The sequence below is a fragment of the Harpegnathos saltator genome, unplaced genomic scaffold, assembly GCF_003227715.2.
Source record: "Harpegnathos saltator strain DR-91 unplaced genomic scaffold, Hsal_v8.6 scaffold410, whole genome shotgun sequence".
Taxonomy (NCBI): Eukaryota; Metazoa; Arthropoda; class Insecta; order Hymenoptera; family Formicidae; genus Harpegnathos; species Harpegnathos saltator.
Window position 1 is genome coordinate 57441 of NW_020230218.1, and position 19119 is coordinate 76559.

Sequence of the window (19119 nt, forward strand, 5' to 3'; positions counted from 1 at the left end):
ATTGGAGATTTACATTGAGATTTATGTAGGCAGTCTGAAAATTTCTCAGCCTAACAATGAAAGAAAACTTTTTTTGCCGTGAAATATGTTTTATTTTTCAATATAATCTCCTGAAACTTCAATACATTTATTCCAACGTTTTTCCAATAATTCATTATTGGATATTCATTATTAGATTATTAATAATACCATTATTAAAGTATGATTCCGGAAGGTCTGCAAAATATACATCCACGGCTGCAATAGCTTCGTCATTTGATGTAAAACGCTTTCCAACCAGAATTTTTCAGATTTTTTTCAGATTTGGAAACAGATAATAGTCAGAGGGAGTCAAATCTGATGAATACGCTGGATGTTCAAGCAATTCGTACTTTAATTCGTTGAATTTTGCCATTGTCAAAACACTTGTATGAACACGTGCATTGTCTTGATGGAAAACGATTCTTTTCTTCTTTAAAGCAGGTCTTTTCTCACGAGTTTTTGCATCCAATAGATCCAAAAAGTTACAATAATATTCAGAGTTAATTGTTTTACCTTCCTGAAGATAATCAATCAACAAAACACCTTTGTAATCCAAAAAACTGTTGCCATAACCTTTCCTGCTGATGGAACCGTCTTTGCCTTCTTTGGTGCCTTCCACTGGCTTCAATCCATTGTTTCGACTGCTCTTTTCGCTTTAGTGTATAGTGGTGGATCCAAGTTTTATCAACAGTTATGAAATGACGCTTGAAATCTATTTTATTTTGCTTAAAACGATACAAACACGCTTAAGAAATACGCATTCGAATGCGTTTTTGGTCAATTGTTAGCAAATGCGGCACCCATCTTGCACAAAGCTTTTTCATATGTAATTCTTCATGCAAAATATTTCCAATTCGTTCTTTTGAGATGCCTATGACCTCAGCTATTTCATGCATTTTCACTCGTCGATCATTTAACACCATATCATGGACTTGTTGAATGTTTTGTGGTGTTGTAACAGTTGTTGTAACAGTTTTTGGACGACCTCCGCGTGGATCATCTTCGAGGCTTGTACGACCAAATTTAAAAAGAGCAGCCCATTTTTTCACAGTGGAAAATAAAGGTGATGCATCCTTATATACTTTTAACAATTTCGGATGAATTTCTGTTGATGTTAAACCATTCGAAACAAAGAATTTAATCACTGCACGATATTCAATTTTTTCCACTTTAAAAAAGACAATGACATGTCAATATTAAACTGGTGCTACTACTCGAATGACCAGATCGAAATAAAATTTTACATGGGTTTATATCAGGAATGCCACTTTCCAATGCAATTATAATTTGACAGTTTCTAATACCATTTATGTGTCAGGCCAAGAAGTTTTCAGACTGCCCTCGTACATTGTCGCGCTTTCGACAAAAGAAAGACGTCTTCTGAAACTGAACTGCTTCAAAGCATCGTCCGTTTTATAAATACTTCTGTGAGAAATCATTTTTTGGATTTTAACATTCTAATGATGATTAATCAACTAATAACGTAAGCAATATGATAGAAGCCGCGGTGACAAGTGAAACTAGTCGCTCGAATAAGTCGATTATTAGCAAGAGTGACTTTTCATTCAGGCCTTGCGTCGAAAAAGTCGCCGATGTAAAAAATGAAATATGGATATCAAGATCGAAAATTGTATAGTCTAGACACGTTTCAAATAAACGTAAATCAATCAATTGTTTTAATTTTTGAAACGTCTGTCAGATCGCTGATGACGTTGTAAAATTCAAATTCTTATGACGAACAGCTCGACTTACTTATCAACCATCTCGTCGGATGTGTGCTAGTGAGCCTTGCTGTACGTGTCTTTATTTTGGTAGCCTTGAACGTATCCAGACTGATCTGATACATCCTTGCGTCCTGATATGCCCTTACCCTTTCCCGTTCCGTCGAAACGTTGTTTGTGAGAGCCGGTATACTTGCTGACATCGGTCAATCTGTCAACTGTCGACGCCGCTTTCCCAGCCTGTAAATTTTAGAAAACACGAGTGACGGATTATAGTGAAACTTATAATGATTCATATTGTGCGAGAAACATACGCAATCAAATATGGCATGCATCATATGCAGCAAACGGCAGCGGCACAATAATGCCGCAATGGAGTTTTCACGTCAAACAAACAAATTGGATTAAAATACTTCGCAGACTAATTGCATAATTAAAGATGTAATAGCATTTTTATTGTGTAATATTGGTGCAAGCATTTCATTGCGACCATTTCTCTATTAAGATTTATGCAGTCAGTCTTGAAATCTTTTGATGTCATCCGATGGCGAAAAAACTGATTTTCCAATTATCAGTTTTCAATTTTCAATACTCGTGTACATATGCACACATTCAAAACCCGTCTTTATCCCTCAGGATGCATTCGCAGCTCTCACATTCTGCGTACATATTTGAATGTGTGTGACGTGGATGTGAAATATGGATTTCCCAACAAATCTTTCGGCAAGTCCACAATTGATATCTGATGCATATGTTTGAATGTGTGCGATGTAGGTGTGCGTAATATTTTGTAAAAGAGCTATTGAAAACACACTGGTGGAAATATTTTGCTAATATGGTGAAATTACTAGGTGCGCAACTAAGTTTCCGGGTTTCACACATGGATGGCACTAACGACACATATAGTCGACATACATGTCTCAAGTTGCGTTTTTTTATAGCTTGGACATCCGTTAACAATAATCAGTCGTAATACCAACACATATCGCAACGCAAAAATATTTTTTCTAACAACGAAGATGTTGAGTTTTGTGCCAAATAAACAGCATTTGCGGGAAGCTTTGCTTTTCTGCTTTAACTTGAAAAAAATTGCAGCTGAAGCACGTCGTTTGCTTGAAGAGGCATACGGCGAACATGCACCATCGAAAACTACCTGTGAAGATTGGTTTAAACGCTTCAGAAGTGGCGATTTCGACACTGAGGACAAGGAGCGCTCCGGAAGACCAAAAACAATTGAGGACGCCGATCTGCAAGCGTTATTGGATGAAGATGATACGCAAACATAAGATCAACTTGCGGAGGCATTAAACATGACTCGCCAAGGTATTTCCAAACGTTTACATGCCATGGGAAAAATTCAAAAGGAAGGAAAATGAGTGCCGTATGAGTTGACTGAGAGACAGATGGAAAATCGAAGAGCCACTTCCGAAATTTTGCTTTTGCGGCATGAAAGAAAGAGTTTCCTGCATCGAATTGTTACTGGCAATGAGAACTGGATATATTTCGAGAATCCCAAACACAAAAAATCGTGGCTTTCACCTGGCGAAGCATCAACATCGACGGCACAGCCAAATCGCTTCGGAAAGAAGACAATGCTCTGCGTTTGGTGGGACCAGAAAGGAATCGTGTACTATGTATGAGTTGCTGAAACCGGGCGAAACTGTCAATGGGCATCGCTACCGACAACAACTGATCAATTTGAACCATGCATTGCTCGAAAAACGGCCAGAATGGGACACGAGTGATATTGCAACACGACAACGCTCTGTGCCATCGCACTTCCATCGTCCAGAACATCATCAAAACACTGAAATGGGATTTGCTACCGCACCCGCCGTATTCGCCAGACCTGGCCCCTTCCGATTATCACTTGTTCCGGTCTATGGCGCATGGCTTGGCTGGGCAACACTTGGCCAATTTCGAAGAAGTGGTTGGACGAATGGTTTCGGTCCAAAGACACGTCGTTTTATCGTCGCGGTATTCATGTATTGCCAGAGAGATGGCAAAAATGTGTAGCTAGCGAAGGACGATACTTTGAATAAACCATTTTTTGTATTTCTCTTGAAATTTTCCATTTTTCATTAATCAAAAAACCCGGAAACTTAGTTGCGCACCTAGTATATTGAAATGCCTCCCTCCTCTCTCCCCTCTCTCGAAAGTCTTTATATCAATTGACCCCATGTCAATATCACATTTCACTAAAATTTCTATAAAAACTATAAAATAAAACTCAGCCAAATTTATTATAAAACTCAGCCAAATTTATTATAAATATTAAATTTGTTCAACAATCTTTTGAAAAAATTACATAAAATTATATAAGCCTTAAAATTTTTCTGAAAGATTAAACGATAGATTAAATATAAATTTCAAATCTTTTGGGAAACTCAAAGTTTAAAGGAAAAAAGGTAGAAAATAGATCTTTAGGAGAATTATTTTTTCTACGGTTAGCACTCGAGTACGTTTAGTGCTCGAGTATTGTATAAACCTTGTGGCACCAAGACATAAAATTGACCAAGACACTGAAATTTTGTACTTACCCCGCTCACGCCAGCAGTGACTCCAGGTGGTCCGCAATTGGCCATTTTCTTTTTGATTTCTGCCAACTCCATTTTTTTACTTTTGGCCAATTCTTCAAGAAACGTTTTGTATTGCTCTAGATTGAGTTTCATTGATCTATTGTTGGAAACAAAATATCGATATATTTTCATCTAAATAAGTAAACGATATCGATTCTAGAAATAATTACACCAAACTTAAGTCAAAAGCAAGATAACTAAGATCGATTAGAATATAAATACGATGAAGAAATGTATCATAATTGTATGTTACAATGTCATAACGTTTGTACGAAGGATCGCGTATGTACTTGTGCTTCTTAAAATAAATTCCCGTATCTGTGGTGGTAATCTTCTTTCCGTCGATCACCTTCGCCTGCTTCATCCATTTGTCGCTTTGACTCAACGTAATCAGTTTGCCGTCGCTTTTTGGATCGCCGAATTTGGAAAACGCTTTGAAGCTCGTTAAAAAGCTACCTAGCTGCGTACTGCCGGGACTACTCGGCGTTGAACTTGCTGAGCTGTCTTCGATCTTCAAATTTGTTACTTCGTTCGTGATTGACACCGTCGTGACATCGTTGGCAGTCTCATTTTTGTCAATATCGGCGTCACTCTTATCCGTTTGCATCATAATTGCTGAAATATGAACAAATTTGTCAATCGCAGTCAACATAAAGAAAACTGTTATAATTGCTACAATATTTTCTATGATTAAAAGTATAATATTCAGGTGTCCAATCGAAATTTTATATTGTGGTTACCGCTTACTTTCTCCCACTCCCACAGAAGGATCAGCAAGGGGAGGGATCAGTATTAACTCGATAATGACATCAACGTCATATATCCTATATTCACTGAATCATATACGTTGTTGTCAAATCACAAGAAAAAAGAAATTGAATTAACTCGTTGATCGCTCTGCGCAGCAAGTTTTATATGCTTTATCGTCTATGACGGCTATTACGATAAAATTTTTATTATCACCGGCATAAAACGTGATACATTATCGTACATAATAATGTATCTCATTGAAGTGAGTGGTCACCAGTGACCAACATGCTCAATCAACGTGTTTACATTCCGAAACACTTGCGACGTTTCTTCGAACAGGGAGTAGTTTTAATTATACACAAGAATTTGTATTATTTCTTTTATCTGTGTGTCGGGGGGATGACGACTGAAATCGTCCGCGCCTATCGCCAACTGTTGCGTCTTCATCCGTAATATATAATTTTCTCTATAGACATGTATTCAGACAATACTAGCAACGACGCACTGTTGATCGATAGATGTGACATCGAGCGAAGATAGTCTTTGCTATAATTATAGCTATAACTATAGCGATAATCCTTGCTATAACTGTAGAAACTGTAGAACTTTGATATTTCTTGCGAAAGCCGTCGCGATAAAATCTGATACGTATGATAAATTTATTAACTTTATCTACGACTCTGTATCAACTCCCTTCCCCTTTCCTTCTTACCACCAACTTCTTCTTACCACTAACAAACACACACACATACACGCGCGCGCGCAATACTATTGTTTATTCGATATACATATCGTAAGCTTAATTAAAAAAATTAATTAGTGAAATTCACGCATGTCAGATATCGATAATATACTAGACCGAAGGCCAAATCGACAGCATATCTCTTGGTTTTGATGCGGCAGAGGCAACCGGCGGCAACGCCAAGTCTGATTGTTACTTATTTCTACAAACTGTTATTTATCATTATTTTTCTATTCCTCGCAACGATTAAATTTGTACGATCGACGCTAAAATTAAACGATTGTAAAAAGAAAAATAAACGAATGTCAAAATTGTAATTACAGATTTAAAATACGCATCGATATTCGATATATTTTAATTTTAATTTTAATTGATCAAGTAAATATCTGTGACAGATTTGTCAATTTCAATAAGGAATATCGTTTGATTTTTAGCAACAACGAGAAGTAACGAAACAAGCGAAAACGAAGAATAAATGATTATTTAAAAAGCATTGTATTATTGGAAATTTTGACATCATTTTGTCAGTACACAATTTATATTGCATTATAAACTTTTAGATATGCTCCAATATAAATTTTTTCTCGAGGTACTCGATAAATCTCTTATCGTATCCAATAGTAATTATCGGTGTGCTTTCTTCACTGCGGTATATCTCATCGATCTTCAAATGTCTGCTCAACGATAAATACGAAAAAAGTTTATACGCGTTTACGTCCTCGAAAGTACCGTCTATATTTAATACGCACGCGCGCGCGCATATTCGCGAACGTATAGGCGTACGTCAATGTGCGTTAAAAGTGTCAAAAGACACGGTGCGCAGGAAACGCCGCGGGCATAACGTTATTTCACGCCTATAAATAGAGATTACGAGCGTCGCGTGCACGCGTTAACGTAATTAGCATCATCGGCTGGCTAGGAAGTGCGATGGTCCGATCGAGTCATCAGCCATCATAATCGGATGTCAAACCGAAGGAAACGTGTCCTTTGAAGCTCACATCCTCGAATTCTGTACGTGTGACGGTTACGTTAATTTTATTTAGTCTTGTTTACATTTATACTTTCGCAAATATTATTTCAATGAACCAAGCCAAGGGAATCAACTCACCAAACTGCCAGTTAGCCGGGGGGGGCAACGACGGCGATAAGCCCTACGGAGCTTTAGCGTTTCTAGGTCACTATGCGGGGTAGGTGGGTAAGTAGGAATTAATTCTGGTGCGGTGGCTGACGTTTCGTCAATGCCAAGCTCGAGGAGGGACTGTTGACGTGTGTCGCGCGAACGTGTCGCGAGATACGACCCGATGACTCGTGTTGCGAAAGCGCGCGTGTCGATAATGCTCACTTTCACGTCACTGCGAAACGAGAAACGCACAAATCTGCGAATAAACGCTCACACGTACGTACGTGTGCAACAGCTCGCGTTATGTCGCGTTGCGTTTCGGAAGACCACTTGTGCGCGTCGCTACGCGGCCAAACGCGCATGTATTCTATCGATCTTCTTGTCCCAGGAAGTACGCAGTCATCCTCCCGTATCTTTGAAACTGCGTTTCAAAAAGACGGCTGCTTTCTGCTGCCGGGGATGGAAAGTAAAGTACATACTATAGGTGTCATCTCCCCGCTTCAACATAGCGTTCATCTTTCTCGCCAAGTATTCAACTAAACCAATTCGCTCGTATGGTCGGTTTATTTATATTACCATATCGTAAACAGAGTGTTGTATGATTTATTCGGGTCTATTTACGTCGCCGTACATGCGTGAATGTGAATGCTGTGAGAGTCAAATACGAATACGACAAACAGAAAATTTCGCAACGCCGTTTACAATCGCAACAGGATCTTGACACATACAGTACAAATATAAGAATTAAAATTTTTTCTACCAAAATCTAATCACCTTTGTCACCTTGTCTTTGCGATAACGAAGCAATATTTACCTGTTTAATTTCTCACCAACTGTCATTTATATGTAATTTATATGGCACTCACCTCCCTTATAAATGGAACGTTTATTTAAATCTCTAAATTTTTCCCAAGTCCAATGCGAATCCCGTTCATACTCGCGACTCCATCTAGAATGAGGCCAACAACGAAACTACGCCACCGCTCATCATCACGAATAGTATATCCCCCTCCCCCGCAGCTCTACGATAAGTATATATCTTCAAGTTTCAGCTTCAGAATGTGCGAAGGATATTTCAAAATTGTTACCACTTTTATTTGTGAATTATTACATAATTTGTTCGAGACAAAATTTTTTAGTTATTTTTCCGAATTTTCATAATATCCATATTTTCCGAGTTAAACACGCAAATTGAAAAAAAATATAAAAATAATAAATAAGACTTAAAAATAAAAGAACTGTATACAATCAAACAAATCCTAATATCTTTAGAAAGTTCTAAATAAATTCATATGTTTTTCTTTTGAGTCTTTACTTATGTTTATACAAGTTTCTTTCGCGCCTATATAAGTCAAGTGTAAAACTCTCCAGCTAATGGATGACGTCAGCTATTTGGAGCATCACTGTCGATTAATAGAAATATTCAGATACTATGCGTCTAGTTAGAAATTGTTGATACCATTTGGTCTGTTCTTTTCTTCTGCACCGCTGCACTGGTGCAATAAGTTAAAGTGAAACTAATATATACTTGTCTCACTCGAACTTATTGCACTAGTGCAGCAGTGCAGAGGAAAAGAACAGACCTATTATGTTTAGGGAATAAGATTACATTAAGGATTTACATTAAGGAGGCATTGCTGTAAATTCGTGAGATAAGTACATTTCTCGTTTCTTTTTCTTTTCTTTTTTTTAATTATAATACAGAAAACAGCTTCACAGGAAATTATATTTGAAATCAAGAGAATTCTTTGTTGCATACTAAAAGATAATTTTTGGATTTTACTCTCTTGGAAAAAGGATCGAAATAAAAATCGATTAAGAAACTGTGAGAGTGAGCGTTCCAATGAAAAGTGCAGCACAAGTTTATATCTTCATTTATTATGTATTATTAAGGATCTAATTACAAACTTGGTCTCTTTAGCATCTTTGCTCATCACTGACACAAGGGAGATGCCTAAAAAATATTGACTACACAAAGGCCCGTATCCCACTGCAGGTTGCGGACTTGGTTGAGGTTAACAGTAATGAATTAGCCGATCATACTGCACGTTAAACAGTCAACCTACATGTGATATTCTCTCGCAACCTTATTAAATGATTTTACAACAAACGAGTCAGAAATAGACTTGGTCTAGATTATAACTCGCAATCTAGCCGGTGAATTACTTCGCTCTGATTGATAGATTTCCAACATCCAGCCGCAACCTCAATCGCAATCAAGCCTGCAACCTAGTAATGGAATATGGTCTTAATGCAACGTCTGAAAAATGACAAATATGATAAAATGCAGATAGCACAGAAAGTATAGCCCGGTTGCGCTTTATAACCAACTTGATCCATCTTTCTTGTTCTTGCACGTCCGTATGGGCAATGCATTAAAGGCTCGTCTACATTAGCTGTAAGAATAAGGCTGTAAGGTTGCAAGACACGAAATGAAATATTTTCATTCGCTGACAGCTTACGTTACAGCCTTACAGCCTTACTCTTACAGCTAATGTAGACGAGCCTTAACAGAGAGAAGGAAATATCTGCATAAACGTCCACATGAACTACGTAGCAGAAAGAAACTTGAAAGTCGCCGCGTCGACGTTTTGGCCGACATCGACTTTTCATGGTTTGATATGCCATCTGTATACGTACCTTGAAATATCAGCTGAAACTATATCGCTACCATAGACATAATAAGAATAGACTGCGTGTGAGGGCCAAAACTTGAAGATCAAGTAGAAAGAGACGGACAATAGGTGCCGAGTATCTTTCTCTCTCACACAAGGAAAGGAATGGGGAGCGAAAAAGAGTAGTGAAACAGCTGTATGCGGTTGAAAAGAGGTGCGTAGTCGGTTCCCAGTTTATTTACTGCACGATTCAGGAGATGCTCTGCTTTATTTATTTAAAGTTAGTATCAACGTATTGTTACGCGCTTAATTTCCCTGCGATCACACGCGCATGTCGGTCATAGCTGGATTAAGGGTAGCGTGAAGGTTAGAATCACATTGGAAGATCTTCTCTAACTGCTCTGTCCGCGTTTCTCTGCAGCTTTATTTCTCTACTTTCCTTCTAATGCCTCGGACATTCGTTTCGCATTTTCATTTAAGAAAAACTGATTACTCTGTCAGTGTTGTGTCAGTGCTGGTGTGTTGCTAAAAGTTTTTGTTGACTACAGTTAATCGAATCCGTCGACGCACCATAGCATATACATATTCACGGAGAAAACAAGGAATAAAATAATTTAAAAAATAGTTACTACGTGCTGTATTTGTGGTGTGGAAGAAAACCCTCTTTATCCACGATCATTTCATAAGTAATTTAAAAAATATTTGTATTCAATATGAATGTAAACATATCGTAATTAATAATATATATACACATATATATAAGTGAAAATATATATGTAAAAAATTTACAGAATTCCAAAAAATGAAGAAATGCGAAAAAAATGGTTTCACGTTATTGGCCGTGATGTATCTTACAAAGGAGTAAAAATATGCAGTGACCACTTTACAAAAAATGACTATCATGAAATGAATGAATATAAACAAAATAAAATATTGAGAAAGACTGCAGTTCCATTAATTTTCGTGGAAGAAAATTGGTGAGAATGTTAAATTATAAATAAGAACATACATGTAATAATCTTACAGGAAGATGCAATAGATCCATTACATTGAAATATTTTATTTTGTAGTAAACATGTGGAGAAGGATACAGATACCAATTTAAGCACAGATATAAATACAAATACAGCAGAAAATAATGACATAGACAATGAAAGAAATAGGTAAAAAACACTAAAGATACACTAAGATATACACCAAAAGGGAAAATAAAGTTATCGTAATATATAAGATAAAACATTAATGTATGTGAATATTTTTTGTTTTATAGTCAAAATACGAGTAAGAATTCCATTACGGACACAGATGCAGATATACGTACACATGTAGCAGAAGATGTTAATAACATAAATATCCATAGCAACCACAGTAATAATCACAGTAGAAAAAAGTGAGATATCTAAAGATTTAAATAATTTTTCCTATCGAGTATTATTCCAACAAATTATAAATTATCAAAATTTTATTTTCAGGAAATTGTCGCAAGAGAATTTTAGAAACTCAAAAATTAAAAAAATATTTGTAAACACTTCTAAACATGCTACAAAATGCTTCCGTAAAACAGATTTTGTGTCTGATGCAAAATGGGAGCAGTTTGTAAGATATATGTCATATATTCGAAATGAAACAAAAAATATGTGGCAAAAGAAAAACCGTATGCAGAAAAAAGTTTTAACTTATAAAGATTTGCTTCAGGACCTGAAAAGTAAAAACTTTATAACAAATAATGGTATAGATGCAGTCAAAGTAAGTTGAGTTTAGCTATTTTCCATTCGCAGAAAGATTTGAAATTCACATTGTCCACAATGTTTATTCTTTTATAAAAAAGTTCATGATAACTCTCCAATCACAATGTGACTTCATCATAATATTGACTCTTATAGAAAGGTCCATGCTAATGAAGCAAATGATAGAACAATACTTGATTTCTACATCATGTTAAAAATATGATATAACAAATGTTGTGCGTATACATATACCCTCTCAATCTACAAATCTACAAATGCACTAATGATGTTATATCTTCGTTCTAAATAAGTTATTATGTATATGTCTATGCGTACAACCATTTGTCTCCTTGATTTCTTCTGTTTTTACATCTATATTTTGTACTTCCTTTTTCTTTATTTAGGATATATTGTCACCTGTTATGCAACAGTTGCTACTTACAATGTTAAATAAGAAGCGAAAAAAGTCGTTCCCCGAAAGTTTAAAAAGTTTTGCATGCACGTTACATTTTCATTCGCCTGCAGCATATTTGTATGTAAGAAAAATGTTTTTAAAAAGTTTACCTCACCCCAGTACACTGCGCATGTGGACGCAGACAATTCGTAGCAATTTCGGTATATCTGAACAATCGTTTAAAACTAAACTCGATAAGGTGCAAAATGCTAGAGAGAAAGGAAAACACTTAGTTTTCAATATAACTTTTGATGAAATGAATATTAAGAAAAAAGTTGATTGGGACGGCAAAGAATTACACGATTTTATTGAAACGGGTATTAAAGATAGTAAGTCTGATAGTCTGCCACTTGCTACCCATATCCTTCTTTTTATGTTAGTGTGCATAAATGATCATTTTAAAATCCCAATTGCATTTTATGTTATCGAGGCATTAAATGGTAAGGAAAAAGCAAATTTGTTAAATAACATTTTAAGTATTCTCCATGAAAAAGCAATTTACGTTGTTAGTATTACATTTGATGGAGCAACTTCTAATATTGCAATGTGCGAGATACTAGGCGCACAGTTAAAACACGTCAATTTTGAACATATTGTTCCGTATTTTAAGTATCCTATTGACAAATCTAAAAATATTTATATTTTTTATGATGCATGTCACATGTTGAAGCTTGTGAGGAATGCAATAGTAAAGGGGTTATTAAAGATAAAGACAAAAATGTGATAAGTTGGAACTTTCTGAAAGAATTAGTAAATGTGCAAACTGTGGAAAAATTACATGTTGCCAATAAAATGCGAAAAAGGCATACACAGTTTTTTAATGAAAAGATGAAAGTTAATCTAGCAGCACAAACATTAAGTAATTCTGTGGCTGATGCATTGACGTTTTTAGAATATGAATTAAAAGAACCAAGATTTATAGGAGCTTCAACTACTGCAACATTTTGTAAAACTTTCAATGACATATTTGATATCTTAAATTCACGTAACATATACAATAAAACTGAAAATAAACATGCAATAACAAGAAATACATTATGTACTATTAAAGATAAAGCTAAAACTTTTATGCATTACATTGCTTCCTTAACAATAAATGATGTTCCCGTATTACAAAGCATCCTCAAAACAGGTTTCATTGGATTTATAATTAATTTGCAGAACGTTATTGCATTAGCAGAAGAATTATTTAATGTAAATGCAATAAACTTTCTTCTTACTTATAAATTATCACAGGACCATATCGAAACTTTTTTTTCATTGATTAGAAGAATGCATGGTTGGAATAATAATCCTAGCGTAAAGCAATTTAAGGTGTCATATAGAAAGATATTGCATTTAGCGAATGTGTCAGTCTCATTGAATGCTAATTGCATTCCACAAGATGATACTGTATTGCTAACACTTTCACATGAATCTACGAATGATATACAGACAATTAACGAACATGTAGAACAAAACAAAGATACTATTTTAGAAGAAAGATCTTTAGAAGACGAACCTTCAGATCTTATCTTTATTGAACATAATTATGTATTACATGATAAAAAAGTTAATGAATATGCTGAAGAAATCATTGCTTACATATCAGGATATGTTGCTAAAACTATTATGAAAAGAATTAATTGTTCAGAATGCAAGCAATTACTTTCAAATAATACATATAAACAGTTGAATATAGAGCGTACCAGTAAACTTATACAGATAAAGGATCGAGGCAACCTATGTGAAGCATCAAATGATGTGATTACGATATGTAAGATAGCATATAAAATAGTACGATGTAATCAACATAGACTATTTACAAATAAAAATATTCTTGCACATCTCATATGTGAGGCTGTACGCTCCATTCCTGTGCATATATTTGACTATAATAATCATATATTCGATCAAAGTCCACTTTTTGATCACCGAAACCAAATAATTAAATTAATTTTGAAAACATTTTTTAATTTAATTTTAAAACATGAAAGTACATCATTCGCAGATTCGATACAACGAATTCGGATGAAAAATAATAAAATAACCTTGTTCAAAAATCAATAAATAAACAACAACTTATATAAAAATATATATATATTTTTTTAATAAAGATTATATTACTTTGTAATATTGATATTTTTATTACAACTTTTCCACACATATTCATGTATAAAATATTTAATCGTTTCAACATAAATGTTTACACGTAGTTTATAATAGTTGAAACACATTTATCTCTAAATTTTAAACGGTTTTATTTAACATTACACAACTTTTCTTAACCTAACATCATGTATATAACACGTTATATATTACTACGCATCACTGTGCATGCGTGAGCAGAGAAAGAAAGATACTCGGCACTTGCTTTCTGTCTCTTTCTACCTGATCTTCAGTCCTCACAAGAGTACACGCGCAGTCTATTCTTACTACGTCTATGATCGCTACACTCATTTTCTAGAGCTACCGATAAAACAGCTATTTCCCATTTAGCTAATCTTATGATCACGATATAGGCTGCGTTCCGAAATTCACTGCCTGTACTGAAAATCTATAGTATACGTGACACAATCTATGTATTTTCAGTACTGGCAGTGAATTTCGGAACGCAGCCTTAGCCGACTTTCAGATACTTCATAGCCAATGAAATTATTTGTATGGCATCTGAAGATAAATTTAAGACAGTCTTAAATGTAAGATCCGACTATGAATACTGGCCCTAAAGCCTGCGGCACATGGTGCTTGTTTTCCTGCTGGATTGCTTGCTGAATGAAAATACTGCGTTCTGATTGGTGCATTTCCATCCATTTTCGGAAGTGCACCAATCAGAATGCAGTATTTTCATCCAGCAAGCAATCCAACACGAAAACAAACACCGTGTGCCGCTGGCTTAATTTTAGTTTGTACGGTCGCGAACATAAAGGTTGTCACTTTTTTTTTTAACGACTTTCGGGACGCATCCCGACTCGAGAAAGATGAGAGCTGCTGCTCCGCCTGCGGAGCACGCCTGCGCAGTAACTCACAACGAAATGCGAGAAATGAAATATACGTGGTATGATACAAGTATGTCAACAATAATTGCGTTTAGCGGAGAAAACCGCTCAATGAGCGATTAGTGACTATTGGTCCTTACTGTTAGATCCTTACATTCAGACCAATAACGTTACAAATTATTCAACAGTTGCTCAACCGTTGAGTTTCGTGAACGCACCCAATTCTTACATTTTGAAAAATCAGCAGTGGAGGGATAGATACATAGTGCAAGTCACTCAAATGGGAATGCGTCTTTTGCAAGGTCTTAAACAGGTATGTATATTAAATTTTAAGTGAAATCGTATTTTTTTAGTCACTAATCATTCACTGAGCGGTTTTCTCCGCTGAACGCGATGATTGTTGACGTACTTATGTCATACCACATATATTTAATTTCTCGCATTTCGTTGTGAGTTACTGCGCAGGCGTGCTCCGCAGGCGGAGCAGTAGCTCTCATCTTTCTCGAGTCGGGATGCGTCCCGAAAGTCATTACAAAAAAAGTGACAACCTTTATGTCCGCGACCGTACACACATATATTCGGTACATATTTCGCTGATGAAACGCACCACTCTCTTGGTCTGTTCTTTGTAGCTGCACTGTTGAACCGGTGCAATAAGTTAAAGTGAGACAAATATAGGTTTTCTCACATTAGCTTATTGCACCAGTTCAGCAGTGCAGCTACAAAGAACAGACCATCTGATTCTCAAGTCTCTACCTGATGAAACATAACTCTCGACGTGACATAACTTTTAAACACATGTACATTCATTCAATGCAAAGTATTGTAGTGTTTACATCACATGACAAAGTACTTATATAAAGTATTAAAATATTCACGACGTACTCGCCTAGGTAAATTTCTTACACTATGGAACTTCTACAAACAAGTTCTATGGCGTATATTATGGTTATTTTTTTAAATGCTGTTATTATTTTTAAATGCTGAATCCATTTTTGAAATAGGTCCTATATATTATGTTACACTCTCTGCGTGTATATATATAAATGAATAAATATTATTTGTGTGCATGTGTGTATACACAGTGTATATATATGTTTTTGTTTTAGCTTTAATTCATACGAAAAGTATGGAGGATCAACAATGTGCCAAGAAAGTCAAACTTGACGAAACTCCTGTTATAAGTGAAGGAAAAGCACTAATATTAATCACAACCCGGAATGTATTTTACAATCCAGTTCAAGAATTCAATCGAGATCTTAGTATAGCTGTATTAACGATATTTGCAAAAGACAGATGGAATGAGGCATTACAGAAGAATAAATCAGAAAGAGAAAGAAACAATGAAACTAATACATTATACAATGTAAAAATAAATATGGAGAGACAGAAAGGTATCACTATATTAGAAGCTCTATCCGCAACTGGTTTGCGGAGTATACGATATGCCAAGGAGATAGAGAATATTCAACAGATTGTAGCTAATGACATTTCTGCAAAGGCAGTAGAAACTATCAGACAAAACGTTTTACATAACAAAGTTGAAAATTTGGTAACACCTTCTCACGAGGATGCCATGTTATTGATGTATCAACACAAACGAGATCGTTTCGACGCGGTCGACCTCGATCCGTATGGTTGTCCTTCTATATACCTGGATGGAGCAGTACAGTGTGTATCCGATGGTGGTATATTGTTGATAACAGCTACTGACTTGGCTGTATTAGCTGGCAATGTTCCAGAAACTTGTTATTACAAGTATGGAGCAATATCCATAAAATCGAAATCTTGTCATGAAATAGCATTAAGGATATTGCTGCAATGCATTGCGTCTTATGCAGGACGCTACGGACGATATATAGTACCATTATTATCTGTAAGCGTTGATTTTTATATAAGAGTATTTGTCAAGATCTTCACGAGCCATGATAAATGCAAGGAAAACTCTACCAAGATAGGAATGTTTTATCAGTGTACAGGATGTGAGAGTATTAAGTTTCAAAGCTTAGTAACAAAGAAGCCTTCCAGTAATTACAAATTACCGTGTGCACCTGTAGTGGACCAACTGTGTGAACATTGTCATCACTGGCAGCACATGGGAGGTCCGATATGGTTAGGTCCTTTGCACGATCAAGCATTTGTATCGCGAATATTATGCAATCTCGATAGTACGGAGCTGACTACATTGAAAAGAATTGAAGGTGTTTTGACCATGATACATGAGGAACTGGATGTTCCTTTGTATTACAGTCTAGATCGCTTGATGTCTATAGTTAAATGCCATGTTCCACCAATGTTGTTGTTCAGATCAGCGTTATTAAACGCAGGATATAAAGTGTCATATTCACATGCAAGTAAAGTCTCGATCAAGACAGATGCACCGAACAACGTAATATGGGATATCGTACGTGCTTGGGAAAAGAAGCATCCCGTGAAAAGAGAGAAGCTAGTTGCAAATAGCCCGGCCGAACGAATACTCAACGAACCATCTACAATGGACATTTCACTCGATATACATCCTCTCGCGAATCCAATTTCCCGGCAAAAACATCTGTCTCGCTTCCAACGAAATCCTACTGTAAATTGGGGACCTGGTGCTCGTGCCAAAATTAGAGTGGATCTCGAAAATAAAATGGAAGATTCGAAGAAAATAAGAAATCAAAACAAAAATAGTAAAAATAAATCTGCTGCATCCAAGCAGCAAGTGGCATTGAATGACTGAAGTGACTGAATACTGAACTTGAACGACAATCAGTTCAGCAAATTTTCTAGGATTTGTATATTCATGTATAGCAATATATGATACAAGACAAATAGGATTGTTAATATTAGAATTATTAATATTTGGACAGCAATCGTACATTACACCACACATGTCAAATGTAGAAAAAAAATTACTATATTAAGCGCAGAAATTTGTAAAAAGTAGGTTAACTCTACATTGATATATTCAGTAAATGCACGTCACTTGCGTACATATATACCGTCTCATTAAATTGTAAATGACTGGTGCAAATATAAAATGTATCTCTATTATCTACAATAAGATGTCTTATACATTTTCTAATGTTGCTTATGCACACTTTTTAAGGAAAAATGCAGGAAAATATTTTTATAAAATTCTTCCGCGAAGATTTGCGAAATAAACAAAGGCATCTTTCATTTTTTCCGCCTACCACGACTGTTTGCACACAGGACGCGGCATGTTTGTCGCATGGCAGAAGCTGGCTAAAGCAATAATCTCACTAGCGATTACCGATTGAATTGCAATTGCGATTGGCGATTTACTTCCCAACCAAGACAATCAGGGCAACACAAGCGTCGATTGAGAGATTGATGATTGTCGTTTAGACAATATTCTATTTTAATTGCCAATCGCAATCGTAATCCAATCGGCAATCACTAGTGTGATTACGGCTTTAAAAATACTTCGGTAGTCCTCATTCGGCTTCTTAAGCCAGCGGCACACGGTGCTTGTTTTCGTGCTGGATTGCTTGCTGGATGAAAATACTGCGTTCTGATTAGTGCATTTCCATCCATCTTCAGAAATGTACCAATCAGAATGCAGTATTTTCATCCAACAAGCAATCCAGCTCGAAAACAAGCACCGTGTGTCGCTGGCTTTAGTTAAACACCATGTGCCGGTGCTGTTATGGAGGATTCACATTACGTCCGATGTCCAACGTACGACGTACGACGTTCGATATCCAATAGGAGGACAGCTTTCTAATGGAGAATTTAATTCTCCATTAGAAAGCTGTCCTCCTATTGGATATCGAACGTCGTACGTCGGACATCGGATGTAGTGTGAATCCTCCATAAGAAAACAAGCACCATGAGAAAACAAGCACCATGTACGGTCGCGAGCATAAAGGTCTGTGATCTTTTTTTTGCAACTTTCGGAACGCATCCCGACTCGAGAAGAATGAGAATCACTGCTCCGCCTGTGGAACACGTCTGCGCAGTAACTCACGACGAAAGGCGAGAAATGAAATATACGCGATGGGACATATAATAATACAGACTCAGATGAAATGAATACTCCAGCATTAAATGGAAATGAGGGAACACAGAACAGACAAGAATCATCCGATGTAAGTCTTATACTCCGGGGGACATCCGAAAACGGTAGAGATAAATAAACATGTTTATGTTTTTAAAACAATACGAACTTAATCAAGAGAATTAACCCATACAGCACAGAAAGATTGCAGCAACATTGCAGTAATTTTGTTTTGCAACATTGTATCATTGCAACATCATTGCAAAATGTTGCTGCAATGGTGCAGCAATATTGCAGCAACATTAAAATGTCCGCTTGCAGTAATATTGCGTTGCAATGATGCAGCAATATTGCATTATAATAGCGCAGCAATATCCCAGTAAGCAAAATGCTAGCAGAATGCGCGCAG

At 36.1% G+C, this 19119-nt stretch overlaps 3 protein-coding genes across 9 annotated transcripts; 2 read left to right on the top strand and 1 right to left on the bottom strand.

Annotated features, from left to right (window-relative positions):
• Positions 1-1244: 1244 nt before the first annotated feature.
• On the bottom strand, positions 1245-7294 carry ringer (tubulin polymerization-promoting protein ringmaker). 2 transcript variants are annotated; one of them, XM_019842881.2, is made up of 6 exons: positions 6922-7294; positions 6685-6822; positions 4612-4936; positions 4283-4418; positions 1774-1982; positions 1245-1446 (listed from the first exon to the last, which is right to left on the bottom strand). In XM_019842881.2, the coding sequence occupies exons 2-5, from the start codon at positions 6719-6721 to the stop codon at positions 1800-1802; spliced, it is 681 nt and encodes a 226-aa protein (XP_019698440.1). In that variant the 5' UTR covers positions 6722-6822; positions 6922-7294; the 3' UTR covers positions 1245-1446; positions 1774-1799. The 2 variants fall into 2 exon arrangements, with proteins under 2 accessions (XP_019698440.1, XP_011144800.1); XM_011146498.2 differs by having other exon boundaries at positions 1245-1982.
• Positions 7295-9412: 2118 nt separating this feature from the next.
• On the top strand, positions 9413-17802 carry LOC105186365 (tRNA methyltransferase 1). Of its 4 annotated transcripts, none has more exons than XM_025301337.1 (2): positions 9413-9762; positions 15817-17802. In XM_025301337.1, the coding sequence occupies exons 1-2, from the start codon at positions 9747-9749 to the stop codon at positions 17427-17429; spliced, it is 1629 nt and encodes a 542-aa protein (XP_025157122.1). In that variant the 5' UTR covers positions 9413-9746; the 3' UTR covers positions 17430-17802. The 4 variants fall into 4 exon arrangements, with proteins under 4 accessions (XP_025157122.1, XP_025157124.1, XP_025157123.1 ...); XM_025301339.1 differs by lacking the exon at positions 9413-9762 and adding an exon at positions 11273-11294 and having other exon boundaries at positions 15817-17800; XM_025301338.1 differs by lacking the exon at positions 9413-9762 and adding an exon at positions 14925-15020 and having other exon boundaries at positions 15817-17800.
• LOC112589157 (putative uncharacterized protein DDB_G0289041) lies at positions 9751-12805 on the top strand. Of its 3 annotated transcripts, none has more exons than XM_025301343.1 (6): positions 9751-9914; positions 10097-10234; positions 10340-10525; positions 10619-10711; positions 10819-10938; positions 11021-12805. In XM_025301343.1, exons 3-6 carry the CDS (start codon positions 10359-10361, stop codon positions 11301-11303), a joined length of 663 nt encoding a protein of 220 aa, XP_025157128.1. In that variant the 5' UTR covers positions 9751-9914; positions 10097-10234; positions 10340-10358; the 3' UTR covers positions 11304-12805. The 3 variants fall into 3 exon arrangements, with proteins under 3 accessions (XP_025157128.1, XP_025157127.1, XP_025157126.1); XM_025301342.1 differs by having other exon boundaries at positions 9755-9828; XM_025301341.1 differs by lacking the exon at positions 10097-10234 and having other exon boundaries at positions 9791-9828.
• Positions 17803-19119: the final 1317 nt, after the last annotated feature.